The sequence below is a fragment of the Hibiscus syriacus genome, unplaced genomic scaffold (assembly GCF_006381635.1).
Source record: "Hibiscus syriacus cultivar Baekdansim isolate YM2019G1 unplaced genomic scaffold, ASM638163v2 tig00113124_pilon, whole genome shotgun sequence".
NCBI classification, from domain to species: domain Eukaryota; kingdom Viridiplantae; phylum Streptophyta; class Magnoliopsida; order Malvales; family Malvaceae; genus Hibiscus; species Hibiscus syriacus.
Genome location: NW_024063444.1, coordinates 3,006,368 through 3,032,420, shown reverse-complemented (window position 1 = coordinate 3,032,420; position 26,053 = coordinate 3,006,368). Strand labels below are relative to the sequence as shown.

The window sequence follows — 26,053 nt, the reverse complement described above, 5'->3', positions numbered from 1 at the left end:
AACATTTTTAGGCTCAACCGAATTTAATGCATTTAATAACATTTTAGGCTTTCTACTTATTTTTTACTGTAGCTAAACCTTCGCCTCATTTACTGAACTTCGGTAACATTTTTGGTGCAACTGAATATGTCAACTTATTTTGTTCTTGGGTAACATAGTTGAGTGCTACTAGTTTTATTATTGTGACCTTTTCCATAGCTGAGAACCTAATTTCATACCATCAACATTATGTGTTCCCTAGCATAATGTCAGACACAATGAAGAACCAACCACAACAAAAACATCATAAAATTCAGACCAAATTTGTGAAACATGAAGAATATGAAATCAATCATCAGATTCATTTTCGATGCTATAAATAATATTCCCCACAGTGCCCGCAACACTAACTATTACAGCCAATATCAACACCGACCACGACAGATTTCTGTCCCATGCTCAACCTCAAGCTCAGACCCTTATCTTCTTCTTCCCCTAACCTCAACGCTATCAGAGCCGAAAAGGTAAACCCTAACGAAACCACGTCGTTGCACCGGTGTATTTGAACGCCGTCCATATGTTTGGTATCGCGGTGGACCCTAAATATATAAGCACAAGCAACACGGCTGTCAATGCCAATGACCTCCTTTTGCTCTCCACCAGGGGAGCTGATCCATGGAACACCAAGTTATCGACGGTTTCACGCAACAAGAAATGGATTACGGGGAAGACGAGGACTAGATGGAGGACGTAGCCGACTCGAACGATGTAGTTCAATGCGGTGCTGTATCGGTATGCTGTCCGAAGAGGAGGTACCCCGATGTGGCGGTCGAGGCGTAGAACATGATGCAAATGGTGGTTGTGATCCTTACTACTTTGTTCATCTTCTGTGGTGATTGGTCTTCGAGTTCGTTGTATATCGTTTGGACGTTGAAGTGACAAACGTATGCGTCCTATATGACCAGGATCACCACTAGTAGGTCCAGGATTGTTTTTCGAGACTCGAAATCGAGGCTTATCTTCGGGGACTTGATCTTGCCTTCGATCAGCCTTGTGAGCACGGCACGTAGGCAAATTACGACGAAAACAACTGCTAAAGCGACTGATGCAGCTGATGTAGTGCTCAATGAATCGATTCTGTTTAAGGAACAGAGTGGTGCAAGGAAAAGCACCAGGATGACCAAGACCAATATCTTCCTGTGGTCCCAAAAACCATAGCCTAACCACTGATCCAAAACTCCGAGATGATGGTGATGAACCGAACCCGACATAACATCACCGATGATGATCAAATACACGACCAACACGCCTGCATTGTTGACGATTATACAAATCTCAGACAAAACTCTAGCCGTTCTTCCCATTGCAACCTCCACAACTTCCCCATAAGACTTAGCCTTACACAACACAGCATACTTAACCAACATTTCGACACTGATTTCCGACAAAATCCCGATGACGATCATCAAAGCAAGCCCCAAAACGATGTGTCACAACCGTCTTTCGGTTGGGCCCGGAATTGGGCTTTGACTTGAAAAATGTGGATTGGAGTCGCCACCGACCACTTTAAAACGAACTTAGGTGGGTCGGACACCATCTTACCTAATCTGCGTTGTACCAGAAACGTGTCGGGTTCGGGAGTCGGTTACGATCAAGGAAGGATTAGCACCCTTGAACCGCCCTTTCGGTACCAATTAATTTGTCGGTTGTCTTAGTTGCGAAAAGTTAAAAAAATTAAATTTAAATTTAAAAATCCGATTCGAAATACTCACCTCTGATTGATTGGATTTTTCTAAAAAAGGAAGATCGAAAATGTTAGATAAAAATAAATAGATAAGTATTAAAGCAATCGAAAAAAGGAAAAAAAGGATCAAAACGAAAAAAAATGAAAAGAAAGTGGCCAAATCAAAAGAGAGGGAAAAACAGTGACCAAATTGAAACATGCGAAAAACACCTGGGCCATTCTCGAATGAAACATAAATTGGTGATCATAACGTGAACATATTAAACTCAGGACCCGAATTGAAATGTCAAAAGTTATATTCAGTGACCAAATAGTAACAAATAAAACTTACACTGACCGAGGATTTAGTTTACCCACGAATTAAATTGCAGAAACCCCCTCCCTAAAACGACGTCGCATGGAGGGGGTATATATGGCCGAAAATTGGCCCAGAATGCCTCAACCATCTCATTTTTCCATTGCTCTCTCTCTCTCTCATAAAACGAGAGAACTGAAACTCTCTCTGGCCTCTCTCCTCAAGGCGATTTCCGGCCGCCACTCCGGTGGCCCTCGTTGCTCCGACCGCTGCCTCGGCCACCGCGAGCGGCGGCCGAAAAACCAAGACTCACCCCAAACGCTCGTCTCGCCGCCCCAACCCGAAACCGAAACCTAAACACTCAAGAAATCCACCCACCGGCGTAGATCTACGCTTAAAGCTTCGACTTTTGCCTTTCTCGTTGGTGGCTTTTCGACTTCCAGTGTCCGTCGGGGCTCTGGGTAGCTTACTGCTGTTCTTTTCTTTATTTTTGTGTGTATTTCCTTGAGGTTTGCTTTGATGTTTGGCTGCTTTGGTTCGTGTTGGTTTACTGTTTTTGGTATTTTGCGGTTCTATTGGTTCTCGATGATTTTCTGGTTTCGATCCTTTGGTTTCTGGGTGTTTGGTTGTGGCTTGATTATGTTGGTGTTGTTCTATGGGTACTGTGGTTGATGTCTTACTGTGATGGCTCCGATGGTTCTGCCTAGCCTCCGATCCTCCTTTATCTGCATGCCTCACCCGGGGCTTTTATAGCCCCGGTGTTTGTTGGTCTGGTCTCGAAATAGGGGTGTTCGTGGCCGCTGTGACTGGTCACCCCGGGATGGGTCAGTCCCGGGGATCTCGGCCGGTCGTTGGCACTGTTGACCGTCTGTTTCACGTGGCTCTTGGTTTCCTGGGTTGTGCGCCGCCTTGACCGAAACTGGATGTGAAACCCTAATATTTCTGCTGGGCTGGTTCAGGCCCGATTGTTGGACTTGGACCCGTTCTTTAAACCTGAAATGAGATAAACGAAATAAATAAATAAATATCAAATAAAAAAAGAAATAAAAAAATATATATATAAAAATATATTTTTTAAAATTATATTTTATATATGATTTTAAAAATGGTTTTCAAAACCATATAATATAATATATTTTGAAAAAAATATTTTAAATTTATATATATTTTCAAACATGCTTTTGAAAAACTATATAATATATAATTGTTTTCAAAAATATTTTTTCCAAAATAATATATTATATAAGTTTTCAAAATGATTTAAAAAACTATATATATATATTTTAAAATGTTTTCAAAAATTATATATAATTTTCTAAAAATGTTTTAAAAACTATATATTATATAATTTTCGAAAATGTTTTAAAAACTATATATATATAGTTTCAAAAAATGTTTTAAAAACTATATCATATACGTATTTTCAAAAATCATTTGTAAACTATATATATATATATATATATATATATATATATATATATATATATATATATATATATATATATATATATATATATAAATGTATATATAAAAAAAATGTGGACGAAAATTAGTGTCTACAGTTGCCCCTCTTTGTCCTTTTTCGTGGAACGAAAAATAGGACAAAGATAAAAAGACACAAATTTTCGTTTGGTGGAGTTGAAGAATAACTCCTTGTCGAATTGGGTTGCGGATGGCTCCTCCATCGCGAGGTCGAGTCCATCTTGAAATGATATAAAAATTGAAGTCGTGGTTCAGATTTTGATACGGAACGTGGCTTCTTGTCGCCAAATTATAGTCAACTTTGGTCTTCTTCTCGGTTTAAAGACCTAGGTTAACAATTCGACTGGAAAGTAGTTCATCGGCTCCACCGTGATTGATAGGCCCTCGAGCTGAACGAAATCGAACTCGAAAGGTCTTTGTTGACAGATAGCTTTTCTCGACTTAAGCTATGCTGCCGGAAAATGGCTTCTTGTCACTAAGGCACGGCTAACCCAGGTCTTTTCCTTGACTTGAAAATCCCGACTACAACCGGACAGTAGTGTGATTGAGGTGTCATCGAGCTGAATGGAATCGAACTCGGTAATTTTATTGACATATAACCCTTCTTGCCTTGAGCTATGCTGCAAATGATGTGCCCTCGAAGTTGAGTGCAATCGAACTCAAGGGTCTTTGGCATATAACCCTTCTCGACTTAAGCTATGCTGCAAATGATGTGCCTTGGAGCTGAGTGGAGTGGAACTCGAAGGTCTTTGTGGCAGATAACCCTTCTAGCCTTGAGTTATGCTGTAAATGATGTGCCCTCAGAGCTGAGTGTAATCGAACTCGGGGGTCGTTGGCAGATAACCCTTCTCGACTTAAGTTATGCTGCAAATGATGTGCCGTTGAGCTGAGCGTAGTCGAACTCAAAGGTCTTTTGTTGGCAGACAACCCTCTCGAGTTGGATATCCTTCGTCGTGAAGTTGAAATCCAAGTAAGTAGCATTGTTCCGAGTCCAATATCCTCCGTCGTGAAGTTGAAAGTTGTTTATTGACAACCAGCGGTCCCTTCGTCGTGAAGTTGAACTTGCGTTGTCTTGAGTCCAATATCCTTCGCTATGAAGTTGAAATTGACTCTGAAATTGGGAAATTGTTTATTGACAACCAGCGGTCCCTTCGTCGTGAAGTTGAACTTGCGTTGTCTGGAGTCCAATATCCTTCGTTGTGAAGTTGAAATTGGGTCAGAAATTGATAAGTTGTTTGTTGACAACCAGCGGTCCCTTCGTCGTGAAGTTGAACTTGCGTTGTCTGGAGTCCAATATCCTTCGTTGTGAAGTTGAAATTGGCTCTAAAATTGAGAAGTTGTTTGTTGACAACCAGCGGTCCCTTCGTCGTGAAGTTGAACTTGCGTTGTCTTGAGTCCAATATCCTTCGTTGTGAAGTTGAAATTGGCTCTGAAATTGAGAAGTTGTTTGTTGACAACCAGCGGTCCCTTCGTCGTGAAGTTGAACTTGCGTTGTCTGGGGTCCAATATCCTTCGTTGTGAAGTTATAATTGGCTCTAAAATTGAGAAGTTGTTTGTTGACAACCAGCGGTCCCTTCGTCGTGAAGTTGAACTTGCGTTGTCTGGAGTCCAATATCCTTCGTTGTGAAGTTGAAATTGGCTCTGAAATTGAGAAGTTGTTTGTTGACAACCAGCGGTCCCTTCGTCGTGAAGTTGAACTTGCGTTGTCTGGAGTCCAATATCCTTCGCTGTGAAGTTGAAATTGACTCTGAAATTGGGAAATTGTTTATTGACAACCAACGGTCCCTTCGTCGTGAAGTTGAACTTGCGTTGTCTGGAGTCCAATATCCTTCGTTGTGAAGTTGAAATTGGGTCAGAAATTGAGAAGTTGTTTGTTGACAACCAGCGGTCCCTTCGTCGTGAAGTTGAACTTGCGTTGTCTGGAGTCCAATATCCTTCGTGATGAAGTTGAAATTGGCTCTAAAATTGAGAAGTTGTTTGTTGACAACCAGCGGTCCCTTCGTCGTGAAGTTGAACTTGCGTTGTCTGGAGTCCAATATCCTTCGTTGTGAAGTTGAAATTGGCTCTGAAATTGAGAAGTTGTTTGTTGACAACCAGCGGTCCCTTCGTCGTGAAGTTGAACTTGCGTTGTCTGGAGTCCAATATCCTTCGTTGTGAAGTTGAAATTGGCTCTAAAATTGAGAAGTTGTTTGTTGACAACCAGCGGTCCCTTCGTCGTGAAGTTGAACTTGCGTTGTCTGGAGTCCAATATCCTTCGTTGTGAAGTTGAAATTGGCTCTGAAATTGAGAAGTTGTTTGTTGACAACCAGCGGTCCCTTCTTCGTGAAGTTGAACTTGCGTTGTCTGGAGTCCAATATCCTTCGCTGTGAAGTTGAAATTGGCTCTAGAAGTGGAAAATTGTTTATTGACAACAAGTTGTTTGTTGACAGACAACTTTTATTGACTTAAGTTGTGTTGTAAATTTCCTTTAAATGAATGATGGCCCCTTTCGCCAAATTTTGTGAGCCGGATATCTTTCGTCGTGGAATTAAAATCTGGCTTGAAAGTGTTAACTGGAAACATACTGCTCATGGTTGAGTTTGTGTCGAACTGGATTTGTTTTGAACTGGTTCTCGAACCTATCTGAAATTGGTTCTAAGATGTCAAGTCGGTTGAGGTGTAGCTTCTTACTGCCGAGTTAATCAACCACCATCCTTCTTTGAAGGCACTTGAGAATCAAGTATCTTTCATCCTGAAGTCAAAACTTGACTCTAAAAGCTGCAAAAAACGTGTATGCTAAAATGATGAATGTGATGCACCTAAGTATGTTTAAGATGCATGCAATATGGATGAATTATGTGTTATCTTCTGGATGGAGTCTCGTGCTTTGTCTGTCAATCAGGTCCTTGGAATGGATCGTGCCCCATTTGCTTCCCGAGCTTTGGCTTTACATACCTTTCATATCTGAGACTGTTCTGCTTGAAAATGTTTTTTCCTTTTTCTTGTTTTAGGAGAGACATGATAAAAATGTTGTAAAATATTGTTCGCAATTGAATCAAATTGTAAATGTGAGTTCAAAAAATATCAAAGGAATCAAGAGCTCTTTTAATGCTTTCAGAGTTACAAATCTTTGACAAATGCTCAAATGGATGAGTTGGCTTTAGGTTGGCCTCTTTTCTAAGGTTTTGGTAACCCAAAATGTCATTCTTTTAAATATCGAAATATGCTTTGGCATTTCATTTGGGTGCGGACATAATGACGCAACTAGAATGACCAATTACTAGACATTTTATTTCGGTCCTCTGAAATCTTCCATTTGTTCAAGCTTTGTAGGCTCCTCCAACAAAGGCAGTGCGAAAAAATATCGGTCTAAAAATGAAATTCCTGAGTGTCCGTGTGAAATTGACTATAACAGGTGTTCCTTAACTCCCTTAGTCCATCATTACCGAAAATTTCTTGAGATAAATTTGATTTACTTTGCCATTGTCTGGCTAGCCGAATCCATAAAGCCGGGGCGTTCAACCAATTGCTTTAGAGGGATAGCTTTGTATTATAATCACTTTTATCAGGTTTAACTGAAGGGTTTGTCTCATCACAAAGTCTTCGGCTTGACAAAAGCAGTGGAGCAAACACCGAATTGCCAAGTGTCCAAGCAATGTCATGGTTTGAACGCAATCTATTCATAAAGCCAGGGCTTTCGAGTTTCCTCTATAATCAATTGCCTTAGCGGAATAGCTCAGTTTTTACAGATTTAATTGCTTAAGATTGTCAAGAAGAACCTGTTATAGTCTAGGTGTTGTTGAAAGTAAAAAAATCATCTTTAGAGTTCAATTTTCAAGCAACTGACCTAAACTAGATTCACTTACTCGACTATTCCATCTGTAAAGATAATGGTCATCACTGAACGTCTTTAATAAAAAGCATAGTAATGTCATATGCAAAATGATGCCCCATGTTGTCCGTACCTTATGAAAGGAAAATGTTATATTGGTTCATTGCAAGAGCAGGATACAGTGTTTGAGGGTATATTCTGGGTAAGGTCAAAGTCCTTGTTTTAAATCATGTTACTTTATCAAAGATCTGTAACTTTGAACCATTTACAGATTTTCTTAATTCAAATGATATTCAAAGAATTGCAAGTTTGTAAATGTGATTCATTGCTTAACATCTTTAAAGTAACATAAATTTAGAAAAATGAAAAAAAAATAAACTCAAACAGAATGCCTCAAATGATGAAATGATCTTCCTCACTTGGATGCCCCCAAGTTGTTGAAGTCGATCCGATTCTTGTTACGTATTTTCTGTATGATTCTCTTGATTGTGGAGTAATTCTCGATAGTGCGCCCTGGGACTCCGCTATGATTTTTGCAATGAGCGTTCTCATCATACTACCTGGGGTACGGGGCTTCATGGATTTCTCTGGATATGGTGACACCACGTGTGCGTCAAACAACTGTTGGTAAAGCTCCTTATATGTCATAGGATCGAAATGTTCTCATTTTTGATGAGACATGTGAATGTAATAAAAAGGGAAAAATAATGCGAATGTAAAGAAAAATAACAAAATGCACAATATGTCTTAATGCATGATGCATGAAATGTTCGAGGCATTGATCCAAAAAATGTACCTGTTATTATAAATAATCCTTATTGGGACAAAAGTGTTACGTCTTAAGAGACAAAAATATCCTGACAGCTTCTGAATAACCTGTCGAACTGCTCCGGCTTCTCTGGATGAACCATGCAAATGTTGAGTTGCTTTTGGTACTGGCCCAAGAAGTCTCGAATGACTGCATTTCTGGCATTTATCCTTTGTTGAGCTCGTTCCAAACGAAAGTGTCATTGGAGCCCTCCATCCGAAGTTTGTCGACTTGTTTCTAGAATTTATCAATAATGATCTCCAGCTTAGCTAGGGTTTCGTCATCTTGATCTCGTAGTTTTTGAAAGGACTCTCCGGGTCAGTAACATTTTCCTCGTCTTGCCCCTGCACGCTTTGCCTCCGAGTATTCTTTGACCACACCGAGCTTTTTATCTTTTTGTATTATAATCCCTTTGTCCATTAATGCAGATTATTCATGTTTAACAAACACATTTTTGGTGGATCAACACCTCGTTTTAAATGATGCGAATGATGAAAACAAAATGAAATAGAACAAAAAATAAAAGGGGTTAGTGAGGTAAATCAAAATAAATAAAAAATAAAAAATCCTACCCCACATGATAATCTACCGCATGCTAATTTCAAACAAATCCTAGCCGCATATTTGTCTAGTTCGCATGCTTTGAATAGAAAATAAAGCAGGAAACAAAGCATCCTAGGGTTTGGAATGAGGTCTTGGGGTGAGCTCTAATTCCTTCAAAGTCTCCCAGTTTAGGTTCTAAAACACGGTACCCGAGTTCTCCTTGCTGGTGCCCCTTGGGCTTACCAGACCCTTAGTCCTAAACCCATAACAGGCTTGTGTAGACTAAGTTAAACTCGAGAGGAAACATTCCCTTATGCCCATAAGGAGAATAAATTCACACGAAGACATAAGGTATATGAATCCCGAAGGCTACTTGCTAGGCCCGCACGGTGAATAAATTCACACGAAGGCGTCGCTTTCACCCCCACTTAAATAGGGTTTGGGGCTCGGTTATAGAGCCAGAGATAGAAACTTTTCAAAAATCTGAAATCATTTAACAAAATGTCAGTACAACTATTTATTTGAAAAATGATCAAAGATAAATAATTGGAATCGAATAAATAAATTTAAATTTAAAATTAAAATTTTCGCATAAAAAGACAACCGAAAATTAATTTTGGCCTGACTCACTTACTGATCCCCAACGGAGTCGCCAAGCTGTCGCAACCGTCTTTCGGTTGGGCCCAGAATTGGGCTTTGACTTGAAAAATGTGGATTGGAGTCGCCATCGACCACTTTAAAACGAACTTAGGTGGGTCGGACACCATCTTACCTAATCTGCATTGTACCAGAAACGTGTCGGGTTCGGGAGTCGGTTACGATCAATGAAGGATTAGCACCCTTGAACCTCCCTTTCGGTACCAATTAATTTGTCGGTTGTCTTAGTTGCGAAAAGTTAAAAATTTAAATTTAAATTTAAAAATCCGATTCGAAATACTCACCTATGATTGATTGGATTTTTCTAAAAAAGGAAGATCGAAAATGTTAGATAAAAATAAATAGATAAGTATTAAAGCAATCGAAAAAAAAGGAAAAAAAAGGATCAAAACGAAAAAAAATGAAAAGAAAGTGGCCAAATCAAAAGAGAGGGAAAAATAGTGACCAAATTGAAACATGCGAAAAACACCTCGGCCATTCTCGAATGAAACATAAATTGGTGATCATAACGTGAACATATTAAACTCAGGACCCGAATTGAAATGTCAAAAGTTATATTCAGTGACCAAATAGTAACAAATAAAACTTACACTGACCGAGGATGTAGTTTACCCACGAATTAAATTGTAGAAACCCCCTCCCTAAAACGACGTCGCATGGAGGGGGTATATATGGCCGAAAATCGGCCCAGAATGCCTCAACCATCTCATTTTTCCATTGCTCTCTCTCTCTCATAAAACGAGAGAACTGAAACTCTCTCTGGCCTCTCTCCTCAAGGCGATTTCCGGCCGCCACTCCGGTGGCCCTCGTTGCTCCGACCGCCGCCTCAGCCACCGCGAGCGGCGGCCGAAAAACCAAGACTCACCCCAAACGCTCGTCTCGCCGCCCCCAACCCGAAACCAAAACCTAAACACTCAAGAAATCCACCCACCGGCGTAGATCTACGCTTAAAGCTTCGACTTTTGCCTTTCTCGTCGGTGGTTTTTCGACTTCCAGTGTCCGTCGGGGCTCTGGGTAGCTTACTGCTGTTCTTTTCTTTATTTTTGTGTGTATTTCCTTGAGGTTTGCTTTGATGTTTGGCTGCTTTGGTTCGTGTTGGTTTACTGTTTTTGGTATTTTGCGGTTCTGTTGGTTCTCGATGATTTTCTGGTTTCGATCCTTTGGTTTCTGGGTGTTTGGTTGTGGCTTGATTCTGTTGGTGTTGTTCTGTGGGTACTGTGGTTGATGTCTTACTGTGATGGCTCCGATGGTTCTGCCTAGCCTCCGATCCTCCTTTATCTGCATGCCTCACCCGGGGCTTTTATAGCCCCGGTGTTTGTTGGTCTGGTCCCGAAATAGGGGCGTTCGTGGCCGCTGTGACTGATCACCCCGGGATGGGTCAGTCCCGGGGATCTCGGTCGGTCGTTGGCACTGTTGACCGTCTGTTTCACGTGGCTCTTGGTTTCCCGGGTTGTGCGGCGCCTTGACCGAAACTGGATGTGAAACCCTAATATTTCTGCTGGGCTGGTTCAGGCCCGATTGTTGGACTTGGACCCGTTCTTTAAACCTGAAATGAGATAAACGAAATAAATAAATAAATAAATATCAAATAAAAAAAGAAATAAAAAAAATATATAAAAATATATTTTTTAAAATTATATTTTATATATGATTTTAAAAATGGTTTTCAAAACCATATAATATAATATATTTTGAAAAAAAATATTTTAAATTTATATATATTTTCAAACATGCTTTTGAAAAACTATATAATATATAATTGTTTTCAAAAATATTTTTTCCAAAATAATATATTATATAAGTTTTCAAAATGATTTAAAAAACTATATATTATATTTATTTTAAAAATGTTTTCAAAAATTATATAATATATAATTTTCTAAAAATGTTTTAAAAATTATATATTATATAATTTTCGAAAATGTTTTAAAAAACTATATAATATATATAGTTTCAAAAAATGTTTTAAAAACTATATATCATATACGTATTTTCAAAAATCATTTGTAAACTATATATATATATATATATATATATATATATATATATATATATATATATATATATATATATATATATATATATAAATATATAAATGTATATATAAAAAAAATGTGAACGAAAATTAGTGTCTACACGATGCCTAGAACCTTCATGGTGGCGGGCAAAGCCATCATTCCGGCACCAATGATGGTCGTTAAATTGAAAACAGCATCAGGAATGCAGGATTCTTTATGGGGTTTACTCAAAAGAAGGGTGTAATCATCGATATTGGCATCGAAATCATCGTCGTCGACGTCACGAGGGATCATGAGCTCATTTTCTCAGTTTCCATCATCGGGAAACGACCATCTCTGTTGGGACGCAAAATCATCGGCTTCATTTAGTGTTTGTAATTCTACGTGTGAGCGATTGGGTATAGGTGAATAATTGCTATCCATCCTAAAGCAAACAAATTACAGAACAAAAAAAAAAACGTAATGAGAGTAAAATGGAGGTGAAATCCAAAGCATGGGAATAAATGGATTGCAAATTTGTTTTTTGTGTTTCATAGTCTCAATGGAGAAGGAAAGGAGAAAGTTTTACCGTATTTGACGTTTACAACGCAAGCTCTGTTTTGGTTCCTTATTAGGGAACTGATTATGGGCACATGACAAAATCTAATCATATGCACATACACGCACGTAACCTTAATTAAGTTTATAGAGAGAGAAAGCTAAGCACATGCACATGAAGGCTTTATGGACACCGGCCAAGTATGGCCCAAAACATAAAAAAAATGACAGCTTAAGCAAACCTGCATGAGGTAAACCAGTCAAAAAAATATGAATGATTGTGCGTAAGAACCACTAGATTGTTCAAGCATGTACATGCATATTAAATGATTTAGTTCCTTATACGAACGCACAAGATGACTGCTCCCTCACACCTTTGTTGATGGAACAAATAGTTCATAACCGCTATTCACCCTTTTTAGTTTGAACAGAGAGTCGCAGGCGTTGATTGCACGAACATTTCAATACCAAAATCATTTATCTCGATTAAGAGATAAAAGGAGGGATAAATAAAGAAGAAGGTTTCAATCTAAAAGATTTTCTCCTTTCTCCTGATTTTGAATGAGAGTATCGATCCTTAGTACAAGTGTGAACTCTAGGATCGTTATAGTTATCTATAGGTTAACATATTAAGTAGATATGATAGGCTAACAATAGCTTTTACTCTGGTAGGTCACGTGAATCTGTCAGATGTCATGTCAAGAAATGAGACTTCCTAGAGGACGTTATATGTTCGAAATTCTTTCTCTGAATATGTTAATCCGATATCTCCTGAAATTCTTGAAGCGCAAAGGAGATAAAAAATGCTCCGAAAAAAAAAGTACAAGCCTTAAAAAATTAAAATCCCCTTCATTTATTTACTCTCTCTAGATTGTCTCAAGCTATGAAACATGTTTTAGCCGTTTTTGTTTTGTGCAATTAACATGTCATAGAGGCACAACTTGATTAGGCATTCCACTACTTTAGTGCTTCTTGCCCGCTCTCTCTACCATCTAAGTAGCTTTTATAGTGGTAAAATTAAAATGATATTTGTGTTAAAAATTATGATTAAAGAAGTATATTTATATTAAAATTAAATTATTTTTATATTAAATAATATATATTAAAACCATATGATATCATCTCATAATACTAATTCAATTAGGAAATTATTAAAATGATATTGTTTCTAAAGGGTAACCTTATTTTAAGCATTATAAATATTATTATAGGGTATTATTATTTTGCACACATTTATAAATTTTTAATAAAATAATTTAAAATTTTACTTCATATTCAAATACATGATCTTGTGCTTTTAAATGAATTCCCATTCTCTATATTTGTATAACAATAAAGTAATTTTCAGACTCTAAATTTAATGGTTTTAATTAATTTAGTCCCCAAACTTCCCCCCCCCCCCCCCGCATACACATCATAAAAAATAGAAATAGGTACCAAATTTAGAAACTAATTTCCAAACAAAGGAGCAATGCTATATGTATATTTATATACAAAGGATATTGTATAAATGTAAGAAAAATAAATCGACAGAAGAATAAAGCAAAAAACAAATTATGTTTCTAAGCTATATAAAATCCGAATCAACAATCAGTAGTGGTATATATCATCTGTGTAATGCATATATAACAAAATCTTGAGCACCATCCTCCTCAATCTCTTCTATGGAATCACCGTGTTCCCGCTGTTCATAACGGGCCCTGTTTACCTTAGCATCCGTGACTAACAACTGATGAACGGTCTTCGGGGTTGACAACTGTTTCAACACCGGCGTTGCCTGCATTGGCATCATCGTTCACTGGGAGTTTTGTCTTGGGTGATAGCTTTCGGACTTCCTCTGACGTGTAAATAAAAATCTTCCTCACCATGCTGCAAAACTCACTGCAAGGGAATCGGTATCAGAACTCGGATTCGCACTGTATCATAAAAATCGCACCTAGATGTTTTCTAACTATCCAAGAATTTCCATTGTCGAAGATAAAAGAAAAATAAGTTGATTGGTTCTTAAAATGTCGTATACATTTCTCTTTTCGGATAAAGATCAAGTGGTGCATGAGGTGAAGTATTTAAGAGTGTCCTGCAAACAAGAATATAGAAACATTGAGAGATGGGAAGATCGAACTTACTTCCAGGGATCATCCCCAACCATCATCATGTCATCTTCGTCATCGGTGTAGACAACCTGCCAATTCTTTGCGGATCCACAGAGCTGACCTTTAATGTCAAACATATCCTCCAGCTTCCTGAGCAAATCCTCATAACAGTCGAATCTTGTCAAATCGACAGCCCTTCCTACAGCCATACCTTTCATATGAACCTGAAAAAAGATATGCTTGTTTAACATAATGCTACTAAGTGGCGACATGCACACGAATTATCTTGTCCAGCGTAAAATAGAAAAATAAATGTACTGGCATATATTTGCTTCTCGAGCATTTAAAAATGAGAATGAATGACCTTTGTGCAGCTTCGAATTTGCTTGCTCTGTGACTCCTGAGATCTCAGGCACTTCTCAGGTTCACAACTTATAGAAGGAATATCAGACCAATTAGGATTTGTTGGATAAGACTGCTGGTCAGAGTTAGCGACCAGAGAATGAACTGTCTGGTCATCTCCCACAGTACCAGAAACCGTAGGCACAGTTGAATTTTCTTCCGTGTTCATGTTGTCAAGTAACTGAATACCAAAAAGCCTACAGCCATTCCCGGTTCCCAGCTTTCTTTCACTGGAATCTTTGTTCACAACTGGTGCAATAGATTCCATAACATTCTCAACTCGGTTAGGCCAATACATTGAGCTGCTGGAAACTGCAGCCAGGGAGCTATTCCCACTAACGCCAACAGAGTTAGGCTTGGCGGAAGAGGATAATTTAGGTGATGGGTTTCCACACTGTGCATCACTATACGAGAAAGGAGATTCAACTGGATATTTCCATATACCTGTTGCATAAATTGGTCAATTAAAGTCTCAAGCAAGAGCTAAGGGTATTGACAAGTATAACAATTGTACCGAGTGAGGAAAGATCTGAAGATGGTGAAGGTAGAACGGGTGGTCGAGTTCGCTTGTTCCTTTGTGCAGGTTGTGAGTTAGAAGAGTTACTAGTTGCAACAAGAGGCTCCAATTCCCATGGGGACACCCTATCAGGAAGTACGATTGATGAAGGTTGATCCCATTGAACCTGAAAATTGTCAACATTGTAAACTGTGTTCAGAAGTCGAATATCCCAAGAAGTGCTTCTTATTGCAATGGAGAACAAAAAAGAAATTACAGAAGTGGTGAACCTTGAGAGATCTCCACTCGGAATCAACCCATGCGGATGATTTATTATCCCCAACACCAACAATTGTGCCACTGAATCTGCAGGCGTAAAATCTTTACCTGTTAGCAAGTACTATCAATTTCCTACTCCACGAAAAAAAAAAAAATTCAGCCAGATCAGTACCTTCTTTCAGGTACCTCTTCACCCTCGAATCTCATTTTGAACCTCATACCAACTGATAGCTTATGGCTTCGAGCTTCAAGATACTTGTTTACACTCAATATGAACTCAGACAAACTTGTTCTAGTAAATAGAATGGTTGTCAGAACAAATATCGTCTTTCAACAAATACATACAACACACAATTTCTAAAATGAATCGACTATAACAATTATCAAAACATTAATAATAACAACAAAAATGGCCAAGATTATTGAAAAAAAGTGAGATTATGACATAGGGTTACAATTGATTGGCTCTGCAGGATGAGAGTAAAAAATACAGACCTGGGATTGTAGAAGACAGAAAACAAACTCCGGGCTGAAAGGGCATGAGATGCAGTGGCAAGCACTCCGAGATGCATGCTATGACTAGATATAACAGAAGATGGCATATTTTCCTGTTGTCTCATAAGCCTCCTCACTCCAACACGCAGCTCCCCATTAGCGCCCCTGGAGAGCATAAAATATGAATGCATAGGCGATAGTGTGATGAAATGAACAAAAGAAACGAGAGAACGGATAGCTGATTTGTGAAGAAAGATCTTGCCTCATGAATATGAAAGCATCACCAGCTACCAACTTTTTGGAACTAACAAAGACACTCCACCCAGTAGTGAGTAAGTGGCGCCTAGGTTGCCCTGCAATTAGTAATTTAACATTTTAATGGTGAAAAGTGAGATTCAAGAAACGAAATTACGTTCAAATCACTACAAGCAAACCATCATAGACAGAAGTAACAGATGTCACAAAATATAAAACTATATAACACTATCATGATACCACACATTTTTTTTCAATTTTAAAGGAATAACTTTAAATTACAGATTGCAAAACTGGATAAAAGAAAAACACAAGAGGTGGCTCCGAATGATACTAACAGATTAAGGGAAAAAACTAGATCACAGAAAGCATGATCATTCACCTTTCACGAGCCCATAGTTACCATAAAGTAATCAACACAACATTTTTTTCATTCACCTTCTTGAGCTTTCAATTTAGGAAATCAGGTCTTCTAGTTTCTACAAGTAACAATTTCACAAGACCAGAGAGATACTGATTCATTAAAAAAAATCCAATATTAATTTGATCATTTGAAGGTGATAAGTGACCAACCTCAGAAAACTTCAATAGCAACCAACAAGTGTCTAAAGGTTCTTCTCTAATTCTAACCATGGCCTACATAATTTTCAAACTCCTTGATTCAAGGTCATAAGATGCCTTATTGTCTTTAACTCTACATTCATAAAAGTTCAGCAAAATTCAACAAGTATACATTAAACTGTAAAGGAAGGTTCCAAGTAGCCACATAGCACAAGCACAAAACATTGACTAAGCTTGCAGAGCTTAGATGCTTGAAAATTTCCAGCTCTCACTAGGACAACCTATAAAAATATCAGCCAAAAAGGTCTTGATATATAACCTCGAAAGATATGACGAAAATGCCACTCATTTCCATGAAGATCAGTTGCAACCAGCTCCTGCCATGGTGGTTGCTGTGTCATGTCCTGGGAAAAGAACCGCATAGAAATTTCAGAAAAATTCTAACTCATGGAGTATCTCAAAAAAAAAAAAATGGAAATGCAGTCAATGTGTTCAAGCTGACCAGAGGGGGCAGACAATCATCTGCATGCCGGCGCAAAACTGAGAATCCACCATGGGTGCTTGTATCAGAAGCTGTGAGGGTCTTGCAAAATGAATGGACTATGCACCTTTCAGGTTCTGGAAGCGGGTCATCTGGGCTCATAACCTCGCTTTGCTGGACCATATTGTATAAAAATCAGAAGTGAGGGCAGCAAAAATATACAAAGATATATATACACAGCTCATTCAAAGTAATTCCAACAAGAGATTCTAGAAACTAAATATAACTTTTTCAACATAAACTACATGTATGAAGGAATTAGACAGAAAAAGAGACAAAAAAAAAAGGGGGGAGAGAGAGCTTACATCTACTTCAGGTACCAGAATTACTTGGGCATAAACTTCATCTGTATCAGGTTCAGCCTGCAGCTCAAGGAAAAAGTCACTTAGTGTAAGGAATTGAATCAGTAAAATTCAAAAGAACGTAAAACCAAGAAGTATTAATAACGTACCTTACGCTGAACAGAAGCCACTTTGCAAAGTATTTTAGATGGCAGATCGAATGAAGGCATTTGGTGTTCTGACCCCTGATGCATTGATGCCTCAAGCTGAACATAAAGAATAAAAAAGATACTTGGGATTAATAGAACGAACATTGTGTCAAGTTATAAAACCTACACCTAACACTTGATAAATAATGACAAATCATAAAGGACACAAGTCTTCAATAGATCACCACAGTTTTATTAACAGACCTAAATAACAAATGCATTCTAAATAATCTTCAAAATATTTAACAAACACCACCTTGACAGTAAATATTCTGACATGAAGACGTATGCAAATATTCTTGTAAATACATGCATAACAGAAATTATATTTCTATAAACATTTTGTAATTCATTGTGTCATATGAATTGATACCAATCCTCAAATATATCTGACAACACAAGTTAATAAGGTTTCAAGACACAGTCACACAGCATACTACCTTCAAATCTTTGTTTGCCCAAATTATTATCAGTGATTTACCAAAATGAGAGAACCATACCAAATTTTTATTAAAAAGAAAAAACAAAGCATGGCCCAATATTAATACCTGATGATTTCTTCTGCATAAAATAGCCAAGAAGGCAATAACCAATAAGGCAAACCAAGTGCTAGCAGGCACCATACGATAACTGTATTAACTAATATAGAATCATTTTTATTCAAAATAAGAACACAATGGCAAAGGTTCACAAACCAATTCAACCAACATTTTAAGAAGCGAAATCCAAATTGGACTATCTTCTTAAATTACCAAATATAGTCAATACAAAAAAGTTATCAGATTCAAGTTTATTGTACAGTCGCCATACTTGTTCCATGTGACCTTGTGGGAAGTAATAAACACGCTCCCCCACACGAGGAAGCGTGACAAGAGGTCCAGCACAGGCATGCCATAGCTCACGATACAAAGGATCATCTGCGATCACATAAAACATAAGACAGAGAAGACAATAATAATAAATAATGTCATCATAATATTTTGCGATACCAAGAAACAAAACAGTACATTTTTTAAACAAGAATTAAGCTTGCATATTAAAACATGAGAAAAGATGTATGCCATATAAAAATTCACAAACCTGGTTGTTGTTCGGCAGATGGGGCCGCCAAAGCCATAAAAGCACCCCCCAAAAAGAAATCAGCAGAAAGAAATCAATAAATGGAAACCCTAGAACAGTGGATTTATATAAGTAAAAAAGTGAATATAAATTTCCCCATTGCAATAAATAGCGCAACTATTAATTAAGACTGCATTTACAATTACAATTACTTTATGAAAATGAGGTTAACACCAAACGATTTTGCAATTACAGAAATCACAATCTTCCAACATACATATCGTATATGTCATACATATAGAATTGAAAGAAAACATATTTACGGTGAACAGAAATTAAAATGAATTGAGATCTGATAAAATGGTCAGTTTTCCCAATAAAAAAATAAAAAGAGCAGTGAATCAAAGTACCCTTATTTTTTTCCATTTCTGAGCAATCCAAAGAAATGGAAATTAGGCTTGGAAAGAAGAAAAAACAAAGCAGATCCAAAACTATACAAAGTAACTGAAAAAGAAAAGAAAGAAGAAAGGAGTGAAGCGAACAGTGGCAATGAGTTTTGCTCGCGTCAATGTTCGGTCGAAGCCGACAACAGCCCTTTTGGCTATGGCTGCCTCTTTTTCTGTTGTTTTTCTTACACACAAACACTCTCTCTCTAGTTTTTATTTTATTTTATTTTATTTTATCTCTACTCTTATTCCCATTTCAAACCTTCGAAAAATAGTTTTCATCAGATTAATAAATAAATTCTTTTGTAAAATCAATTTTGAAAACAAACTTTTATGTTTAGATTATTTTATATAAATTATTTTACATTATTTTTTTAAAAATAATTTCTTGTACTAACTAAGCCAGTTATTAATATATTGTTACCCATTAAGAATGGTTCCAAAACCTATAAATATTCATCGTAAAATGATTAAAAGTCTTTGAATAGATATTATATTATATTTATTTAATAAAAAAATATTTATTATGAATCTAGTAGTCTTAATAGTAAAAAGTAATATTATTTTCTCTATAGAATCATAAATTAGTGATGTTCAATAGATTAATTCTGTTGGTGATTGATTAGCCAAAATAATTAATAAAAAATAAACTTTTAATTGAATAATTTTTTAATTATTAATCAGATCGAACTAAATTCAGTTAATTTGATTGATTTTTTGAATTAAACAAATTTTTATAAATTGTTTTTAGTTAGAATAATTTGGGTTTAGGATTTTAAATGTAGGGTTTAGGAACAGTTTTTAGTGAATCTTGATTATTAATGAGTTTGAGCTTAAAGTATTTATATAATATATATATATTGTATTAAATATGTAATATTTTTTGTTACCTCGAATAATTAACTGATTCCAAATCATATTAATTGAGAATTAATTTTTTACACATTAACTATTAATCTATTTTATATGTAATTATTCAACCAATTAAGCGAATTAAATTTTGATTTAATTGATTAATTTAATTAAAACCGAACAATAAATATCTTATACGAAACTAGTCCGTGCCTAGTGCGGAAGCGTCTCCATTTTCTTGATCCCTTCCCATTGTGTGATGGCCTAAACCGTCAGTGGCACGGGCCAGACAGAATCAAAAGACGTTGCTGCCCTTCGAACCCGGTCTGGCAAAAGCCCATCATCCAGCCCACAATCTGAATAATTGCGACCCTCTCCATTTAGTTCGGGTTTGTACCTGGTTTAGTAGATGGTCCATTAGAATATAGTCTGCTTTGCTTGATCTACATATTATTGTTAATATTTCTCTCTTTTAGTGTATCAACAGTTGAGTTTGAGTGAACTTAAACGTATTCTTTTAGCATAAATCCATCCGGTTGTCTCACCGATTAAAAAGAGTATTATTTTTCTTAAAGAAATTGGGTTCAAGCACTTGTCGAAGAGTGTATGTGCACAGATACAATCTTGTAATCACTCTAAATTATTCAAAAAAATATTTTCTAATATATTCCAATTAGTTAATCTTTTTATCAAAATTTCTTAAAGAGTAATTAAAGATATGTTGATTTAAATTGATAAATTTTATTTTCTATAATTTTATTATTTTAAATACATCTCGTTTTAAATATAATTGTACAAATTCCAGTTATTTTAAATTGCTTTTGCTTAAGTGAAACATCTTGGATGATGTTGGCGTTGGAGAAAGAGTACACGTGATCTGTAACGTAAGCAAAGGTATTTCCTTGTTTAAAACCCTTTCAAAAGAATGTATTCGTGTCTTCGTCTTATGTGATAGAAATAGATGTCATTTTAAGAATTAATTTTTTTTAATTCGATAATGTTCGTGTCCAAACTCTTCCTATATAGGTCAACTTGAGGGGATAGTTCTAGTTCGTAACCAGATTTGTGGCAAACGTATGGAGAGTGATTTATGTTGCAGTAGGGGCTAAGCTCCATCGTGAGGACATGTTTCAGACATGTTCCTTTATGGTAAGAGGTGGGTGGCTTCCCTGTAGGTTTCCTAATGGATGTCTTTCCCTTTCATTAAGTCACTTTCTTTTTCGAATGGACTTAATAATCTATAAGATCATAGATTATGTCACATATTCATGCACCACATAAACTAGTTAGGTACACTCCCTCTAAAACACATATGGCCCCCCAGCTACCTAGCTCACCCTTGCACCTTTCATCTTCCTTTATTGTCATACGATAAAAGTCGAAATTTGAGTATCAACTCAGCGTTCTTATCATAGTATATAAAAAGATTTGAATCCTAATATTTAACATATACAATCTTTCGATTTATAAGATTTAGAGATGATATAACAAAAAAAACATAATATTAATGAATGTTCTTAATGTTTGATTAAATAGTTATTTTGATACATTTTTTTCTTTTGAGCATTTTAGTTACTAATGTTTAATTTTTGGGAAAAAGACCTCTTTTATGGATGTAAATTATTAGTTAACAAACGATTAACACTTTCAAAATAGGGCTCTTATACTCTAAAATAAAATGTTAAAGACCAAAATGCTCTAGCAAAAAGAATAAAGGCTAAAATGATTATTTGATCCTAAAATGGAATATTAGAGCTCAAATGAAGGATTTTAACGATGATTTTAATAAATGTTGAGAACTAGTTTTGATATTATGCCTAAAAAACCTGAAAACTGCACTTTCATGCATGGAAGGTCAAAACATTTAGGAGGACGCATTGAAACGAGGTGAAATTGTGTCGAGAACAATGCTGATAAGTGTTCCATTGGGACCCTTAAACTAAACTGAGCATCTTGCAACTCACATGAACCAGTCTATTTTACCTATATGTCGGATATCTTCCAGACTTTTTTTACACAACTTGTTTAAGTCTTAAATAGCCTTTCTTGCATGGTGCAATACTTGTTCATCCATGTTACACTATATACTAGTAGATAATTTCCCCCATAATGACCCATTTTTTATGGTATAGTTTCATTTCCAACATCTTTTGAATGTTTGATCATATTGCAATGGCTCAACCCCATCTCGATTGCTTCGTCTTGTATGGTCACTGGTGCTGACGTGTTGCGCGAATGCCATCTAGACCAAAAGAGATAGTTTAGGAAATTGAGGAAGCAAATGGCTGCTAGCAACCAGTAGAAGAGGTCTAGCCTGTCGTTGTTGAGATTGTTGTCGCTAAGCCAACCGCCTTTCATGGAAGTCGATGTGATGTTATTCACAAGGGAGACGAGTACCGAGCTCAAGTAGAACCCGAACGAGTAAGAACAATAGGTCACCGCCATGAGAAACGATTGCATCCCTTGCAATGATTGTTTGTAGAAGAACTCGATGAGGCCGACCGCCGTAAGCATCTCTGACAATCCGAAGATAAAAAATTGTGGTGTGATCCAAAAGATGGAGATTATTTCGCCCAAACCGGTCACAGAGTCCCTCCTCTTCTTCTCCATAAGAGCGGCGGCGATCATCGAGAAGGTTGCAAGGAAAAGACCAGATCCTATTCGATGTAGAGGCAATATCCCGGATTCGTGACCGGTGATCTTCCTCGCGAACGGTACGAAAAATTTATCGTACAATGGAACTAGGAAGATGAGTATGATGTAAGGGATGGATTGAAGGGAAGCCGGTGGGATGTGAAAAGACTTGGTCAGCTGAGTGTCCATTGCACTTCCTTGTTGCACCGAGAACGTTTGCAATTGAGCCAAAATGGTATTGAAAACAATGGTGCAAGCAAATATCGGAATGATCGAAATCAGTATCTTCACTTGCTCCACTTGTGCAACACTGCACAATCTCCATGTACTCTCCTTTGCATCGCTTCCATCTTCAACTTTGATGCACGCCTTGTCCAAGAACCCGAACCTTTGCGTCCGAAACACATTTCCGGATTCCCAATGCAATTGAGACACCGAAGTACAAATCAGTTTCCTCTTCGACACGGCCGCGACGAACACCTGAACAATGGGGGTGAAGATGCTTCCTCTAGGTGGCTTGTTTCTATAATACAACGTCCCGGAGACCACGACGATTAGTCCCATCGCCATGGCGGCAGCCGAGACTCCGAATCCAACATCCATACCAGCGTGAGTTTGGACCCATACGAGGACAGTTAAGGCGACGAGCTCGCCCATGGAGAAGGCGAAATAGGCGGCATTGAAGTAGGTGGACAGCTTCTTGGAGTGTGTGGGGTTGTTTTGAGCATCGAACTGATCAGCTCCGTGAGCAATCATGTTAGGTTTAACGCATCCACTTCCTAGTGCCACCAAGTAAAGCGCCACGAAGAATATCAAGGCCTTGAAGCCTTTTGCTTCAATGCAGTCGTCTCCATCGGTTAACATGTTGCACTTTGGTGGCTTGAGCTGGGGAAAATGAGCTTGGACCGACAACAATATGAAACCCTGTAGTATATTTACAAAGAAATAAAAACCATAAATTGACATGTTGAAGCTGATAGTCGAAAAGAAAAGAAAAATAATATGAAAGGAGAATCATGTCCGATGATGTAGTGACTCGTAATTTTTTTACGAGAGAGATGAAAGCGTAAGAGAGAAGTGCTTACGGAGAGCTCGACGAGGCCGAAGAGGAGGATGGTCCAGAAGCAGCCGAGATGAGAGTCGGAGAGATAGCCGCCGAGTAGGGACAAAAGGAAGATTGTTCCGACAAAGTTGGTGACAATGTTGGCTGATTTTGACAGGGAGAAGTGCATCTCATTTATCAAATATGTTATAAGGTTGTTCCCTACTGCTGCTATTCCCGTTATCTCAAATGCTTGCAACCCTGCATCATTCACACCACCCACACTCGCATTATTTATTATATCTTCCTCTAAAATTATTATATGAGAGAGAATTAAACCAATTTATATGCATGCACTTCCCATAAAATTCGTTTTTTTTTCATCATGAAATAAACGTTGACAGTATATATATATATATTTTATTTTATTAAAAATAGCTGGTTAATATTTTATTTCGTTATCATTTTAAGATCAATTAATTATTTTTGTTTAAAAATTTGTTTATTCTCTTTCTTTTTTTTTTATAGAATTTTAAGACTTTTCAAATCAAAATAAATAAAATCGAAATCGAATTTTGAGAGTTAAAAGTTTGATTTTTCTTTTTTTTTTATTTTACTTTAAAAAAAATAGATTTTCAAAATTGAAGTGCTTAAAATTATTTTTTGGGACAATAACCTTACCACCTTTTTTTCATCTCATTCTAATTTCATAATTTCCCCCCTTTTTCTTTTCTAATAAAATTAAAAAAAAAGAGTGAAAAAAAAGTCATAGAAGAGGATATAAACGATGTCAAGCGTCAAATATTGTTGTACTTTCAAATACTTATAAATAAAACATAAAAATATTATTTTAACGAAAAAAATAAACACCTAAACTAGAAGTAGATATAACTTAAGTGTTTATTTTACAATTAAAGCTTCAGTATTCTCAGTCTTTTTAGGATAAATGTCGACCGTATATTTATAATTAGAATAATAAAAATGGTGATATATAATCCTGACCCAAAGATTGAACTCAAACCCTAGTTTATCCAATAACGTATATGATATAGTGATATTCACAGTGTAGTGATAAGCAGTTGGATATTCATATGGAAAGAGAGAACGAACCAAGAACAAATGCAGCAGCAGTCATGCCGCCATGCTTGTTCGGATTTGAAGGTCTGCCTCTGCAATCACCTGTGCCCACTTCTTGTTGTTGTTCTTTGATTCGAGCTCCTTTCTCACTCGCTCTTATCTCTTCCATTTGTGTGTGTTTTTTCGTGTTTAATAGAGAGGAAAAAAGAGGTGAAGACCCAGAAAGCTGACCTGTTGTTGTGGATTTTGAGTTTTGGGGTACGCAATTGGGTTGTCTTTGTCCTGTATTTATAGCTCCTCAACCCTCCCATAGGTCAATGCGTCCATGGCTTCCAGGGAAACGGCTCACTTTAATTTAAGCCCCACGCGCACTTTAATCGTGTGTGCGTCACTTGCGATCATTAGGCCTAATTAAAATAATATTTTCCAAAATAATCTCCACCCCAATCATGAAACATGTGATTCAATGTGCAATAAGCGTTTCAAAACATGTTTTGATTAATTAATATATTAAAAACTATTGGATCGTTTTAAATAATTTGAATATATATATATATAATTATTAATTACAATATTTTTTTGTATAACTATCGATATCCGATTTATTAATCAATTAATTTGGATTGAGTAAGGATGACTCTCCCAACCCAGTCTTACTCCATTCGCAATCGTCAAGATTTAAAGCTCTGACTTTATTTAAGTGATCTAATATCTCATCCCAATATATCAACTGATTGTTGGTACTTTTAATTATAATATTTAAAATAATTATTGTCAAATTTCTAAGAAATTAATAAGAATGAAACAAATGGAGTAGATTTTAAAGCATGTTTTCCACGTAACTTGAAAGGAGCGTGTGCATTGTATTTGTTTCTCATATGAAAATGGTATTTGCTTTTTTACCTTCATTTTCTAGGCGTTATTATTTTTAAAAAACAAAAAAAAGTCATTTATTTTTAAAATACCTTCAAATTGCACATGTAGGATTACTTTGTGTCTTACAAAATGCGTTTAAAAGTCTTGCATTCTATAAGGCTCAAGAGTCCTCAAACGTGGAAACACTTTTCAGAGAATATAATTTAATATTTCAATAAATAAGTCGAAATTTTGAAACGTTTCGACAATTTATCGCGTGCAGTAAAATTTTGAAAATTGAAATTAGATTTTACGACCTCGCGTCCTACAAAGTGCGAGTTTGGTCTGAATACGCATCATTTCAACGGACTTCGTGCCTTGTTGAACGCAAGCTTCCTTTAATCTCGCTTCAAAAAGGGTGCGTGTACTCCTATAAATAGGGCCTCCAACCAAAGTCATCACACCTTACTCCCCAAAATATCTCTCTTTATGTTTCTTTCTTTTATTTATTCCATTATTCAATTATTATGGCAAGATTACTGAGGGTTGATTGAAGACATGTATTCGATTATTAGCGGACAAATCCGAATGAAATTTTTATT

The 26,053-nt window shown here is 36.7% G+C and overlaps 2 protein-coding genes and 1 pseudogene across 2 annotated transcripts; all 3 read right to left on the bottom strand.

Moving 5' to 3' along the window:
- Positions 1-316: 316 nt before the first annotated feature.
- Positions 317-11,760, bottom strand: LOC120185663 (annotated as a pseudogene).
- A 1,705-nt stretch (positions 11,761-13,465) lies between these two features.
- LOC120185555 (auxin response factor 1-like) lies at positions 13,466-18,673 on the bottom strand. Its single transcript, XM_039189737.1, has 14 exons — positions 18,567-18,673; positions 18,297-18,403; positions 17,448-17,543; positions 17,302-17,358; positions 16,958-17,110; positions 16,775-16,859; positions 15,902-15,992; positions 15,640-15,804; positions 15,317-15,436; positions 15,156-15,231; positions 14,884-15,052; positions 14,332-14,813; positions 14,001-14,191; positions 13,466-13,755 (listed from the first exon to the last, which is right to left on the bottom strand). The coding sequence occupies exons 1-14, from the start codon at positions 18,601-18,603 to the stop codon at positions 13,584-13,586; spliced, it is 2,001 nt and encodes a 666-aa protein (XP_039045668.1). The 5' UTR covers positions 18,604-18,673; the 3' UTR covers positions 13,466-13,583.
- Positions 18,674-21,694: 3,021 nt separating this feature from the next.
- Positions 21,695-24,837, bottom strand: LOC120185632 (protein NRT1/ PTR FAMILY 4.3-like). Its single transcript, XM_039189801.1, has 3 exons — positions 24,630-24,837; positions 23,563-23,780; positions 21,695-23,401 (listed from the first exon to the last, which is right to left on the bottom strand). Exons 1-3 carry the CDS (start codon positions 24,763-24,765, stop codon positions 21,965-21,967), a joined length of 1,791 nt encoding a protein of 596 aa, XP_039045732.1. The 5' UTR covers positions 24,766-24,837; the 3' UTR covers positions 21,695-21,964.
- Between the last annotated feature and the right edge of the window lie 1,216 nt (positions 24,838-26,053).

What these genes read in the sequence shown, in the direction of transcription:
- LOC120185555 (XM_039189737.1), bottom strand. Translation starts at nt 18,603, where the DNA reads ATGGCTTTGGCGGCCCCATCTGCCGAACAACAACCAG. An exon ending in TGGCTTCTGTTCAGCGTAAG is followed by an intron (nt 17,359 to 17,447) that starts GTACGTTATTAA and finishes CTTGAGCTGCAG; the next exon opens with GCTGAACCTGATACAGATGA. An exon ending in ATGATTGTCTGCCCCCTCTG is followed by an intron (nt 16,860 to 16,957) that starts GTCAGCTTGAAC and finishes TTCTTTTCCCAG; the next exon opens with GACATGACACAGCAACCACC.
- LOC120185632 (XM_039189801.1), bottom strand. Translation starts at nt 24,765, where the DNA reads ATGGAAGAGATAAGAGCGAGTGAGAAAGGAGCTCGAATCAAAGAACAA. An exon ending in TGCTGCTGCATTTGTTCTTG is followed by an intron (nt 23,781 to 24,629) that starts GTTCGTTCTCTC and finishes TGAATGATGCAG; the next exon opens with GGTTGCAAGCATTTGAGATA. An exon ending in TCGGCCTCGTCGAGCTCTCC is followed by an intron (nt 23,402 to 23,562) that starts GTAAGCACTTCT and finishes AATATACTACAG; the next exon opens with GGTTTCATATTGTTGTCGGT.